General features: G+C 36.7%; 1 protein-coding gene across 1 annotated transcript; it reads right to left on the bottom strand.

Moving 5' to 3' along the window:
• Positions 1–2,063: 2,063 nt before the first annotated feature.
• On the bottom strand, positions 2,064–4,359 carry LOC126599287 (NAC domain-containing protein 83-like). Its single transcript, XM_050265644.1, has 3 exons — positions 4,107–4,359; positions 2,636–2,907; positions 2,064–2,440 (listed from the first exon to the last, which is right to left on the bottom strand). Exons 1-3 carry the CDS (start codon positions 4,285–4,287, stop codon positions 2,261–2,263), a joined length of 633 nt encoding a protein of 210 aa, XP_050121601.1. The 5' UTR covers positions 4,288–4,359; the 3' UTR covers positions 2,064–2,260.
• Between the last annotated feature and the right edge of the window lie 11,207 nt (positions 4,360–15,566).

The raw sequence follows: 15,566 nt of genomic DNA on the forward strand, positions 1-15,566 counted from the left end.
CATCTGCTTGAGGAACAGATAGGGCAAGTGCGAAGGATACAAGGAAGCATGTGGAGACAAGCGTAACAGCACACGTGCCGATACATCCATTACTCTGTCAAAAGCAAAAGTATCCCATATCAGCAGGGTGGAACGTACTCTAGATTTGATGGACTTCTTTTGACCCTCAAATTCTTCAGTCGGCCTTATACTCTGGAGGAAACCAGAAAACCCTCCAGCTCAGTTCAAGAATAAGCCTGTGGAAAGTTACTTCTTCAAAAGCAAAAGTATCTCATATCATCTCTTCTCATTTTTCTTCTCTTTATCCTTCATGCTGCTGCAAGATGGGGAGAAGGTGAACAATCAGTCGGAGCTCTGATTGCTTACCTTGTCTGTCACCTCTTTCAGCAGACCCCCTAGCTCGGCGACTTGGGGGACTCCTACTACATGGTTTGTATCGCGCTTGACCAAGCCTGAAACTACAAGTAAGCTTCAAGTGAAATTGATACATTACCTTGTGCATCTCCACCAGTTAAAGATACCACCCCTGGATGGAGGAAGAGTACTTCCAGAGAAGATGCCACATCTACCTATGAGACAGATAAGGCAAGTCAAGACGACACCACACTCCGATACTTAGAAGTTTCGTGATTACGAGATCATTCTCCCACAATATTTCCTAATGTCATTTGTACTAAATCATTCACTTGTACTCACTAAAGGAGAGCTTGAACCTATGTACTTGTGTAAACCCTTCACAATTAATGAGAACTCTTCTATTCCGTGGACGTAGCCAACCTGGGTGAACCACGTACATCTTGTGTTTGCTTTCCTATCTCTATCCATTTATATACTTATCCACACTAATGACCGGAGCAATCTAGCGAAGATCACAAAAAGCGACCGTTTTCGCTACCTAGGATCTATCTTGCAAGAGAACGGAGAATTAGATGGAGATCTCAACCATAGAATACGAGCTGGATGGATGAAGTGTAAGAGTGCATCCGGCGTGTTGTGTGACCGTCGTAGGCCACTGAAGCTCAAGGGAAAATTTTATAGGACGGCAATAAGGCCAGCGATGTTGTATGGCACAGAATGTTGGGCGGTGAAGCATCAACACGTACACAAAATGGGTGTAGCGGAGATGAGGATGCCTCGTGGGATGTGTGGGCACACGAGAAAGGATAAGATTGGGAATGAGGATATCCGAGGTAAAGTAGGAGTAGCCGAAATTGTAGGAAAGATGAGAGAAAATCGGCTCCGGTGATTTGGACATGTGCAAAGAAGGCCGACTGACGCTCCGGTTCGAAGATGTGACTACGAGACAGAGGTTCAGGGCCGAAGGGGTAGAGGAAGACCTAGGAAAACTTTGGAAGAGACTCTAAGAAAAGACTTAGAGTACTTGGATCTAACGGAGGACATGACACAAAACCGAGCGCAATGGCGTTCTAGGATTCATATAGCCGACCCCACTTAGTGGGAAAAGGCTTTGTTGTTGTTGTTGTTGTTGTTGTTGGTCATATTTATGAGAAAAGTAGAGTTTAAATATCCTAACTCTACTCCAACTAATACCGAGCTTTTTGTGATAAAACCCTACACTTGACGGATTGTGTAGATGATAATTAACAAGTTGGGGAAGGTATCAGTGTTGTTAGAAGTGGGTTTTTGGCCCTTCTTTTTGATAATTTGACATGGTATCAGAGTTAGGGAGCGGGCTTGTACTGCCACGTGATGGGTGGATCCCCTTGGCTCCACATGGTTGCCAATGTGTGGATCGCCCACGTCACCCACTAATTGGGTCCTATATGAGGGGGAGTGTTGAAATATCCCACATTGGCTATATCTTTGGAAAAAGAAGAGTTTAAATATCATAACCCCACTCCAATTAATACCGATACCTTTTGTAATAAAACTCCACACATGACGGATTGTGCAAAGAATAATTAACAAATTAGATATAATATCGGTGTTGTTGGAAGTTGGTCTTTAGCTCGTCTCTCTAATAGTTTGACATGTTGGACGCCCGATATAACAGATGCCCTAATCGGGTAGCTCTAGTTATTAAGTTTTTCTCCAAAGGAGGATGCTGAGAATTGGGTTCATATTCTAAAAGTTACCAATTTTTTACATCCACCAATCTCTCAAAGCAGTAAAGTTTCTGGAAGTAGATTCATTTCCTTTTCATGAACACGACACGCGAAGAACGATGCTACATTTAATTAACATGATCAAAATTTAGGGCGGCCACTGATTTCCTTACCACCTTCTTCACTTGAAGAAGTTACTTCTGTGATCCCACTGGCCAGGAACTCGAACAAGATGAAGAAGAAGATACAGGACTTGCATTATCGCAAACTCTGATGCCATTGTAATTCACCATAATCTCCTCATCCGTCTTGCCACTTCTTTTCTTCAAAAACACGCGACACAAAACCCAGTTTCCTTTCGGGGTTAAAGCATTCTGCATAAAATTACTTTGTGTCAAATGATTTTTTTTTTTTCTTTTTTAATAAGACGATATATATTCTAGTCTACAAGTAGGGAGACTTGAACAATTAAGTGCACAGAGGTGCTATAACCAGTTGACCAAACCCATACGATCATGCCGAACATCTTGAGTTTGTGAAACAAAAACATAACCTCATCCTAAACTCACCTCAGTTGTGTGAGTGGAAGCTGTAGTTTCTGCATTGACAAGGCAATATTCATGCATGATCCAATCAGTCTTAGAAACATTTGGAGACTTCCCTTTGTAGAAAACTAGAGTCTTTTTCTTCCCCACAATATTATTCTTCCTTGAAGATACAATCTTTTTGTCAACGCCGGTCGCTTTCCAGTAACCGGAACTTGTCACCCTGTTAGCTCGGTTTCCATTCCGGTATTTCGATTCCCTGTTGCTGAAGAAATACTTCTCTTGCTCCAAATCACCTGGAAACATACCACACATAAAATGTCAGTTTTTACAAGTGGAAAAATGTATAAAAAAAAAGAAGGACAATTTGGATGCGGTCCCTAGTTATCAATATTCTTTGATTGAAACATTGTCAAATTTTTATTGAGGTTCCTGACATTAATGTAATAATATAAGTTACTATATTTTTTTAATTAAAAATTAAAAATTGAAATTTGTAATTGTTTATATTAATGAGATTTTATATAAAACCCATAATTTATGGGATTAAAAATAATAAAATATAAATTATACATTATATTGTGTGTGTATACATATATGTATGGGTACATTAACCAAAATTAACAAAAAAAGTTATTGTACCAAAACATGGATACATTCTCAAATCAACGAAAAAGAATATACCCATATAAGTTTAAACATGGATAAAAAAAATTTGAATGGATTTTATATTCAAAAAAGGGTACATTTTACATATAACAAATTGATATATTTGAGAATGGGTACATTTAAGATTTAAAAAATTGAAAAATTATATGAATGGGTACATTTTGTAAACCAATCTACACATATATCAGATAAGAAGAAGATTGATAGGAAGAGAGAGATGAGATAGAAAGAATACTTGGAGAGCAAGATATATCTGATGAGATAGAAAGAATACTTGGAGAGCAAGATATATCTGAATTGTATTGTATATTTCTTATTCATTACACAACTGTTCCATTACAAAGGATATTTATACTATCTTAGACAGCTTCCTAACTAAGCTATCTTATAACAACCTTATAACTGCAATACTAATCTCTTGACATTTGGCAACATCTTAGCTATTCATATAATACTCCTAACACATTTAAGATTAAAAATTTGAGAATCTTTTTATATATAAAAAAAACTAATAGGTACAAATTAATTTAATTTAATTTTTTATTATTTTGGAAATGTTTGAATTGAAAATTAATTAGAAGTTTAATAGAGGTGTGAGTATTAAACCCTAAATTAATTACTAATTTTTATATTAAAAAATTATATAATAAACATGTAAATTTATTATCACATTATTGCTAGGAACTTGAATCAAAATTTAAGAACTAATAAGGTTTTAGTTAATGAACAGTAAGAATTAGGGACCAGATACTAATTTTTCCTAAAAAAAAAATTAAAAATTAAGCAAAGTGGTTAGTGGTAATATATCTGTGTAGTTTATGCTAACCTGGCAAATCCCAAGGATCATACAGGCAAACGTTGATCTCAGGAATAATGGAAGCAGGAAGGGGGCATGAAAAGACTTTGCATCTCAGGTACTGAAAGACAAGTTCTTCATCTGTTGGCTGGAATCGGAAACCAGGAGGCAATCTGGACATCCCATTTCTCAGAAAGTTGAACTTGTCCATTATTTTGAAAAATGAAAAGGCCTTTGTTTATTGGAACTTATTGGCCTCTGTTAAGAGATGAGCAAATGTGAAGCAGCCATGTTGAGTATTTATAGACAGAACAAGAGAAGAATTTGGAGAGGGAGTATCTTTTTGAGTGGTTGTACAAGAAAAAGAAAAGAAAAATGATTCGTAGGGGTGTGAATATAGAACGGGACAACAGTACTATTACTGGATGAATACTTTTGATGTTGACAGTTAAAAATAAAAAGTTAACTGGTTTGTTCTCAAACAACTGATGCTGCTAGTGAGTTGTGTCGTGCTATGTTTGAATGAAGAACTTTAGGGTGCGTTTGTTGCACCAGATTATTTCAGACTGGACTAGCTTCAAAGACTAAGTTGGACTGACTTAATTATAATAGATTAAGTTGGACTAACTTAGTGAAACGTTTGATGCAGTGTCAGACTAAGAAACAAGATAATAAAAATTAGTGAAATTGCAAATTAACAATTGAAGCATCAAACTCAAGTGCACAATACCCACAATTAAATCAAATGATAAAATTACAGCCAAATACCCATCTTGAATTTTTTTTCATAATTCACCAAAACAGAGTATAAAGAACAAAACCCAGATTCTGCAATGCTAAGAAATAACTTGGGGAAGAAAATTGAAGGCTTTTTTTTGGGGAAATTGGAAAAAAATCCAAATGAAAATTCTGAGAAACAGAAAAGGTTATTATCTCATACTTTTTATGGGTTTATTTATTCACCTTATACTCCACACCACGAGCTCCATGAATGCCTCTATCTTTTTTTCCCTTTTTCTGTTAATCTTTTGTCTCAGTTTATTTCCATTGTTGAATTGGAGAATTTAAATTGAAAGCAGCGACCTGACTGTTTAAATTTAATCAGCAACTCAAATGTCCCAAAATTGTTAAAAATTCAAACCTCATCACCCCACAAATTTGGAGGCAGCAGGTTTTGATTTCTTCTTCACAACCTCACCAATTTCTGAAATTGGGGCTTCGCCGTAGATGACTTTGAGCATGGAAAGCTGAACTAGGGGAAATCACAAAATACCCAGAAGAGGAAATCAAATCCATACAACAACATCATAAAATACCCAGAAGGAGAAATTATTGAAGAACAGGAAAATTTCACAGCATAAAATGCACCCAGATTTCATAACAACCTAGGAAATTGAAGGGGAAATCGAAAGGGAGATTGAAGGGGAAATGTGTGATTAGGACGAGTAGAAGGGGAAATCGAAGTAGTTAAGTAGGACATGGCGAGCGAGCAGGATGAGGATAGCGAGCACGAAGAGGATGACGGTCTTGGGTAGTCCTCTCGTATTTTGGGGGCTTGCTAAGACCTTCTAACAAAGGAATTAGTCGACGCGAGTCCCACTTAATACCATTAAACTTAGTTCTTACTGTAGACAAACACGGGATTGCATTAGAAACTAATCTCGTCTAGTGAAAGGTAGTGAAGCTAAACAAACGCACCCTTAAAGTTTTATGAAATTTTAATTAGACTTAATTGTTAAAAATGCAGTAGAAAGTTACTACTAAAACATTACAAATGTACGTATCCAAAGATGCTAAGCAAAAGACTTTTCAAATTGACATCTTGAACTATGTCATTTCAAAATTCTGTATTCAGTCATTTCCAAGTTGCTCCATCCAATTTTGGAGGTGCATTGTTAATACATTTATAATTTATTAAAGGTTTTATGAAATTTTAAAGCTTCTCGTCCAAACACATCATATAAAATCAAAACCAAAATAAAATCTCTAAACCCATTGTGCAATAATAGTATAGTATAATAAAAGTTGGTAGAATAACATTTGAGTTTATGAGTTTTTGCTTCAAAACGAGACTTCAAGTGTTTTTATCTGGAAAATGAAGTTTTTTGGAAGCTATATATCTATATAGTAACCCTTAAAAGAAGTTTGATTTGCTTACATATGATTTTCTTGTTTTTTCATGTCTGTAATTTGTGATGCAAAGCAAATTCTTACATCTCCATGTCCTTGTTATAACGAGCATCTCATGTGAAAGAGATGTTAACAAGCAATCAAAGAGCATTGAGCTAATCCGTTATATTATATTGGAGTTGCTGAGGTCTTGGTGAAAATTTTCAAGGTAAGGCCGGCCACATATTACTCATTATATATTTAATCGTAATGGATTGGTGATGTATTTCTCATTCATATGAAGTCGTCCGATGTCATGCTTAGCTCATTAGATGTAAAAACACATAAACTGTTTACCTAATTAAGTAAACTACGGCAAAGAATTAATAAGTAAAACTATGTGAAAGGAACATATGGAAAAACACACAAAAATTATTAGGGAATTGAGGAAATTATATTTTTGTACTACATATATATAGATATACTACATGATGTAGCAAGTGATGGTAATAGGTTTGTATTGTCTTAGGTTTTGTTTGGAAGTACTTTTAAAATGACTAAAAGCGCTTTTAAAAGGAAATATTTTGATTTTTGGTCAAACGATAGATTTGTTAGATTAGATGTTAGATTAGGGAGTCAATAGGATTGAACCCATGTTGTGGTGTAAGGGCAACACTCCTCTTCACAACTGTAGTAGGGGCCACTTGCAGTCTTAGTAGTAACTTAAAGAAAACAAATTACAAATTAAGAGAAAATACACAATTGTAATTTATAATAATATAATATAATTGTTCAAAAAATTAATATAAAGTAAGGTTTAAAAAATAATAGTTAAAAAAAGTATATATAATATAGAAAATACATAGCCTAATTTCATACAAAAAGTTGCGCGTTGGTCATGCAGGTCTTTTTGACAGAGTATTTGATGTTTGAAATATCAATATATACATACTCGTTTTATAGGATATTGTCTCAAGTACATGCAGCGTTTGAAAAAGAAAATAAGTGAAGTAAAACCTAAAGTTTATGATAACTTGGTAAATTAAAATTATCCCTATATAAAAGTTTGGTAATGTTGAGTAACTATCTCTAAAAGCAAAATTCCAAGGACCACATAAAATAATGCAACAGTAAAAACTGCATCATGCATGCTAATAACCGAGCTACGTTCGTTAAGATACGGTTACTCCAAAAACATTCACAGTAGGCAACTTCTTGATTCTTCATCAGATGCCTAATCGATTTCATTTGCTCATGGTTGTTCTTCCAATATTAAAATTTTCTTTTATTTAGTGGTTTTGGATTAATTAGTTTAACTACGAGCTACTTGCTTTCTTTTGAATTATGGATGGCTGACACATAAAGGTTCATAGCCGCACATAAAAGATCTAGGAGTTTTGTTCTTTTTTTATTTGAACAATTGTTAATTTGAATGAAAGGAGCCACAAAAAAAGAACCTGCTTTTATCGAAAGCTATCTAGGGAAAACCTTAGCTGAAAACCAATCGTCAACTCAGATTGGTGCTTTTCTTCATCACGAAGATGTAGCTTTAATCCTCTCTTTCCATGCATGCAGGGCTGATTTAAAGATCTTCTGCTTCATAAAAAAGCACCCTATTTCGTTAAAACAATGTCTCTGGCCAAGTGCTTATTTTGAAAGCATAGCAACAAAAGTTAACATGCTTATTTTGTTGTGGGCTAAATAGCCAAAATGGTCCTTGAGATTTGCATAACTCATCACTTTGGTCCTTAACATTTCAAATCGATAAAAGTGGTCCCTGAGATTGTCCACCATCCATCATTTTGGTCATTCCGTTAAAAACTCCGTTAAGTGTCCCGGAGCTCTTGGCCGGAAGTTTGGGCAATTTTCAAAGTTTCATAACTCAATCGTTTCTTAATCAAATTCGACCCATAATATATCAAAATGAAAATTGGAAAGTGTAGAATAAGATTATACCTATTTGGAAGCCAAATGGCTGCCGGAGATGGCTGGAAAATAGCCTCAAAGTTGACTGGTCCGAGGGAAAACTGGAAAACATGCCGGAAATTGGGTAAACTTTAAACGTTCATAACTTCTTCAATACTCAACGAAATCAAGTGATTCAAAAACGAAAATCATACTTATCGATGAGACGAAGAGAATGGTACCTTTTTAGATGGCTAAATTTTCGTGGTTTGGCCAAAAAATGGCTTGAAAGTGGCTAACTTGAGACCAAGACAGCCACTTTCGAGCCGTTTTTCAGTCAAACCATGGTGAGTTAGCCATCAAAAAGGTACCATTCTCTTTGTCTCGTCAAGAAGTATTATTTTCATTTTTGAATCACTTGATTTTGTTGAGTATTGAAGAAGTTATGAACGTTTAAAATTTACCCAGTTTCCTACGAGTTTTCCAGTTTTTCTTCAGACCAGTCAACTTTGGGGATATTTTTCAGCTATCTCCGGTAGCCATTGGGCTTCCAAATAGGTATAATCTTATTTTACACTTTCCTATCTTCATTTTGATATATTATGGGTCGAATTTGGTTAAGAAAAGATTGAGTTACGAAACTTTGAAAATTGTCTAAACTTCCGACCAAGAGCTCTGGGACACTTAACGGAGTTTTTAACGGAAGGACCAAAATGATGGATGGTGGACAATCTCAGGGACCACTTTTATCAATTTGAAATGTTAGGGACCAAAATGATGAGTTATGCAAATCTCAAGGACTATTTTGGCTATTTAGCCTTTTGTTATGTAATCTTTAATGGTATTAATGTCTTATGGCTTCACACATGGTCCTCAATATATGCAGCTGCTTTCTCTTTTCTTTGAACCTAAAGCAATTCTTCCAATAATTGGTTAATTTTAATTCATTCATTTGAGTCATGTATGTTTAAAGGAGATGTGATTATTGGACCAAAGAAAAGTTATAATGGTGGAGAAAAAGTCCATTTATGATTTTCATTAATTTTAAAGGGTATATTATGCATGTGTTTAGTATAAAAAAGTTTAACATTGAAGAAAAGGAGTACAAATGCTTAATGCATAAGAAAGTCTTTCAAAATTTGCTATCTTTTAGGTATCGTTTGGTATGAAGACGGGATGGAACGGAATGGGACAGGATAGGATGGGACAGAACGGAAAAGGAGCAAAGATGCCCTTGGATGGAAACAAGGAGGAAGAAGAAGGAGACGGAGATGTTATAATTTTGTGTTCCACGGATGTGGAACGAGTCGTTCCAGGGGATGAGGTGGAACGAAAAATCACCCAAAATTCGTCCCGTGGAACAACATGTTCCACCCGTTATAGGCACACCAAATGTGGGACAGAACACCTCGTCCCACTCTGTTCCGTCCCGTCCCACGTCCCAAACGGTACCTTATAGCACTTTAATTTGCCTAATTTCTACTTTTAACAGTTTTATGGTTGAATTACGTACCATGCATGGATGTCAAACCATATGCATAAGCCTTAGGTAATGCTTTCATATACCTTGCATATTCCCTTTCCAATTTCTATGAATTAATCTTGTTTTATCAATCAACAAACGAAAACACTTGGCTATTTGTGGGGCCATTATCCATCAAAGTTCAATCGTTCATTTCTTTAAACTCAATTATATACCTTAAATATTTTTAATTTGACTAATATTTTGCAAAGATAATTTGTAAAGTTAAACTTAAAAAAATAGACGGTTCAAATCATTGAAGTTCGATGTTGATTGGGCCCTAGAAATAGTCCCTATTTCAACGATCATTGAAGTACAAAAAAATGCAGATCTGTGACACCATTTTTATACAATTGTTTACAATGTTTTTTGTGAGGCTCATTTCGTAATGTATTTCAACAATCTAAACCATCTATCTTTTAGGTCTTCCCTCAAAGGTCATTCTACCAAAAATCACTCAAATCTGATATCATACCACACGCCAAAAAAGAAGAAGATGGTGACTTCAGCATCCTGCAATGAACACCACATTGAATGCAATCATAGATTGAAAGAAGCCAGTGAAAACCCAACAACAATAGTGCCAATAAAGGAAAACAAATGGAAGGTGGTGGTGTGTACACCCGAGCTGAACCTCTACACACATTTCAAGAGAACCACAACCAAGTGTGGTGAAGAAAGGTAATTGCTTAATGAAAAAGAGGTAGGAATGATGAATGACGGAGCCAACCTGGAAAATGAGTGGAGAAAATGTGAGATTTAGATTGAGAGGGAACGATGAAAGCTGTGGAAGAGGATGGACAACACAAATTTGAAAAAAAATAAGAAACTGGAATTTAGAGTTAATGATGAAAGACATGTAGATCAGAGACGGATTTAAGGTTGAAGAACAAGACCAAAATGGGATGGTAGATAAGGAGAAGTGTTGACTTTGTATTTAGGTAGGATTCCTAATTGATATCAATTCCGTGTAATCTCCTATAATCTCGTGTAATTAGTTTTCTTCCTATTACACTAAGGTTGTACACCTTGTATAAATACCTCTCATTGAGAAGAATAAAAATAATTCAAAGCATTTTTTCTACTACCAGGGCCTAGGTTAGAGGAAATAAAGAAAAATATAGTGACCATAACCATCAGCCGTGCAATCAGTTGTGCGGCGAGCGACGCCATCGTTGTTGACCCAAGAACCACTAGCCGCACAACCAGTTGTGCATCGTGCTCGTTCGACCAGCGAGCGACTCCGTCGTTGCTGAGCCCGAGTCTATTACAACTGCTCTCTGATCTAAAACCACCACACTGTCTACACTGTCCTACTGTCTGAGGAGTTACCAAATCTCTACAACCCGCATCGTACACTACCAATTGTATCACCATCTCCATTTAAAACCCCAACTGTCTTTATCTTCACCCACACAGACCTGCTGCTGCTCCAGATTGCAGTGTTTTGTTTTTTTTCCCCAAATCTTCGTTTGCACGAAGATGACTTTGGACAAAGGGCAAAAGGACAAAATACAAACATTGAAAAATTGGGTTTTGTGCTTCAGGCCCACACGGCAAGAAAATTTTCTTTTGGATAATTATTATTTTTTAATTGTTATTGGGCTATCTTTCTTGTTGTCCCGTGCAAATTGAAGCTTCTTGGGCTTAGTTTGCATGGAAATTTGGACTCTACCGATCACCGAGGAACGTATTGATTAAAATTGCTTAGGAATGGCAATCTGGACTTGTACTCCAAATCTATCTGACCAACTCAGACATGAGAATGCGACCATGCGTACCTCTTTGGCCAATGTGAAGGTAGATTCTGAAAATATGGTTGCGGAAATGTCTGCCTCTACTACTATAGGTAACAATGGTAAGGCTTTAAAGGTTTCTGCCTCTGTTACGAATAATACGTGGATAATTGATTCTGGTGCTACTGAACATATGACTTATATAGGTAGAAACCCTCAAACCATCCACCAAAATTGTCGTAAGTGTAGCCAACGGTAATCCTGCCCCTGTTATCGGGGAAGAAACTATCTCCCTTTCATATACCCTTAGTCTTGATACCGTGCTTGTTGTTCATTCTCTTAACTATAATTTATTATGTGTTGCTCAAATAATTGTCGCCCTGCATTGTCTTGTGATTTTTTGGCCATTTTTTTTTATGTTTTTAAAGACATTTAGACTCGCAAGAGGATTGGTTATAGTATTAGGAAGGGGAAGCTCTACTACTTGGAGCTGACATCGAACAGTTCCCAAATGTTGACCCAAGCTCTTGTAGTGGAAGGGAATCAGGGGGATAGGAATAAAGCTTCGGAGATTTGGTTTTGGCATCGTCAACTTGGACATCCTTCGTTCACCTACCTGCGGAGGTTGTTTCCTAGCCTGTTTATTAAGCATGATATTTCTAACTTTAAATGTGGTGTTTGTGGAATGGCTAAAAGTCATCGTGCTTCGTTTCTGCCTAGTTTGACTAAAAGTTCAATCCCGTTTATGATAATTCATTCTGATGTTTAGGGACCATATAAAATTGCTACACTTGGTGGTGCTCATTGGTTTGTTACTTTTATTGATGACTGCACACGTATGACTTGGGTTTGTTTAATGAAGTCCAAAAGTGAAGTCACTTCTTTGTTTCAGCGGTTTTACAAAATGGTATAAGTACAATATAAGTCACACATACAGGTTATCAGGAGTGATAATGGCGGCGAATATGTAAACTCTGAACTTTGTGCCTTTCTTGATCATCATGGTATTGTTCATCAGACTATATGTCCATATACTCCACAACAAAATGGTGTTGCATAACACAAGAATCGTCAGTTTCTCGAGGTTGTTCGTGCTTCTTTGCTTGAGGCGTGTCTCCCGTTGTCTTTTTGGGGAGAAGCTTTCACCTCAGCTGCGTATCTCATGAATTGTGTTCCATCCCGATTGGTTGACTTCCAGACACCACTCCAGACTCTCTCTTCATATGTTGATGCTCCTACAGTTCCTAATCTTCCACCTCACGTGTTTGGTTGTGTGGCCTTCGTTCATCTTCATAAATAGCAGAGAAGTAAGCTTGAACCCCGGGCTTTATGGTGTGTGTTTGTGGGGTATGCCTCAAATAAAAAAGGGTATCGTTGTTATCACCCTCCGACGAAAAAATTGTTTGTCACTGTGGATGTTGCATCTCATGAGAATGATATGTAGTTTGCCAATCCCGAGTCTTCACTTCAGGGGGAGAATCAGATAGAAGTTCAAACTCTTGATTATACTATTCCACATATAGATAGTGTGAAAGATTTGGATTTAAGTGGTGATATCTTGGAAATAAGTGGTGATCATTCACACTAAAACAATGATATGAATGAATTGGAACTAAGTGGTAATGTATTGGAGAGAAGTGGTGATCATTCACATGGAAATAATGTTGAAAACCATGAAAAGGACGAGTCGACATCGCCAGATAACTCACTACCTGATAGCTCACTGCTAGTTTTCTCACCACCGAACAGTCTTATGTCGCTAGCTATCTCACAGTCGATCTTGAGTCCCAATAACCATAATCAATCGTCTTCGATCTCGGATGCACCACCACCACGTCGTCTCCATGATCACGTCAATCGAGGTATTCCTAAACTTACTTATGAATTTAACCCTAAATGCAAAACTAGGTATCCAATGAGTAAGCCCAACCCTGAGTCTAGTGTGTTATACCCGTTAAGTAATTATGTGTATACCAGTCACCTGTTAGAATCAAATAAGTCATTTGTGCATCAATTATCTACTGTATCTATTCCTAATAGTGTGCAGGAGGCTTTAACTGATCCACGATGGCAAGCAACAATGAATGAAGAGTTGAAGTCTTTGAAGAAGAATGCTACCTAGGAGATCACAGACTTGCCTGCTGGCAAGAAACCTGTGGGATGCAAATGGGTCTATACTGTGAAATACAAAGCAAATGGGACGGTGGATAGTTTTAAGGCAAGACTAGCAGCAAAAGGATACACTCAAAAATATGGAATCGACTACATAGATACATTTGCACCTATAGCCAAGATCAACACAGTTCGTGTTTTGTTGTCCTTGGCTGCAAATCTTAATTGGCCCTTACAACAATTCGATGTGAAGAATGCCTTCTTGCATGGAGACTTGACAGAAGAAATTTATATAGATCTTCCACCTAGATGTAATGCTCTAGATAAATACAAAAGAAAAGTGTGCAGGTTGAAGAAATCCTTGTATGGTTTAAAGCAGTCCCCTTGGGCATGGTTTAGAAGATTCACAAAATCTATGAGAGCATTTGGCTATAAACAAAGTAACTCTGATCATACTCTGTTCCTGAAAAAAACGAAATAGGAAACTTACTGCACTTATTGTGTATGTAGATGATATGGTGGTAACAGGTAATAACCCAAAAGAACATGCGACCTTGCAAAGATATTTGGCTACAGAATTTGAGATGAAGGACCTTGGATCTTTGAAATATTTTTTAGGGATTGAGGTATCGAGAAGCAGTTCGGGAATTTTCTTATCACAGAGGAAGTATATTATTGATTTGTTGCACGAAACCGGCATGTTAGCTTGTCAACTAGTAGCTACACCATTAGAGGAATGATTGAAGCTTAGTGTTGATCCTAATCAAGTACCAGTTGACAAAGAGAGATACCAAAGGTTAGTAGGTCATTTAATGTACTTGGCACACACAAGACCGGACCTTGCTTATGCCTTAAGTGTAGTGAGTCAATACATGCATAATCTCGGAGAACAACATATGAATGTAGTGATGAGAATTTTGAGATATTTGAAGGGAAGTCCTTGCAAAGGAATTTTGTTTAAAAGGAATAATCACCTTAGAGTTGAAGGTTATACTGATGCAGATTAGGCAGGTTTGATTGATGATATACGCTCAACATCAGGTTACTTTACATTCGTTGGGGGTAACTTGGTTACATGGAGAAGTAAGAAACAGAATGTGGTTGCCCGTTCCAGTGCAGAAGCTGAATATAGAGGTATGGCTTTGGGGATTTGTGAAATTCTGTGGCTTAGGCTTCTGCTTCGCGATTTGGGTATACTACATGATCAGCCCATGAAATTATTTTGTGATAATAAAGCTGCCCGTGACATTGAACATAATCCGGTACAACATGATAGAACAAAACATGTTGAAGTTGATCGGTTCTTCGTCAAAGAAAAATTAGAAGAAAAAACAATTGAACTACCGACAATAAGAACAGAAGATCAGTTCGCAAATATCGTCACGGAGGCTGTTTTCAAGTCATAAGTTTCAAGTTTCTTACACAAGTTGGGCATGAGTAACATTTATGCGAGGGGGAGTGTTGACTTTGTATTTTAGGTAGGATTCCTAATTGATATCAATTCCGTGTAATCTCCTATAATCTCGTGTAATTAGTTTTCTTCCTATTACACTAGGGTTGTACACCTTGTATAAATACCTCTCATTGAGAAGAATAAAAATAATTCAAAGCATTTACAGAAATGGGATGGTAGACAAGGAGAAGAAGCAGAAGGATGGGAAAAGGGAAAGAAAGAGAAAAGAGAGGGGAGAACTGCTACCGACTCTGGCCACAACTAGGGCCATCGACAACAAAAAATTTACAAAAGTGGACAACACTCACACAAAAAGGTGAGAAAAACTTTCAAAGAAGGAGAACGACTATCACCGCAACGGGCGAGAAAAAGTTGAGGAGTAACCGTCAATAGTTTGCTTCGACTTCTTGTGTCTAGTGTTCTATATACAAGGCGTTTGCATATAAGTATTTCTCCACCTTCTTATTGATCTCAACTAGGTGTGTAAGTTCGACTGAAAGTTCCAATCCAAATTGAAATTTTCGTTTCGAGTTCAAACGTTTTCAATTTTGAAAATTTTCAAAAAAATTGAATGACAATTGGAATGTACATATCCAATTTCAAATTGCAATCTTGAATTTCTCAAACTCAGTACTGTTAAAAAAATAAATAAA

The sequence above is a fragment of the Malus sylvestris genome, chromosome 14 (genome assembly GCF_916048215.2).
Source record: "Malus sylvestris chromosome 14, drMalSylv7.2, whole genome shotgun sequence".
Taxonomy (NCBI): domain Eukaryota; kingdom Viridiplantae; phylum Streptophyta; class Magnoliopsida; order Rosales; family Rosaceae; genus Malus; species Malus sylvestris.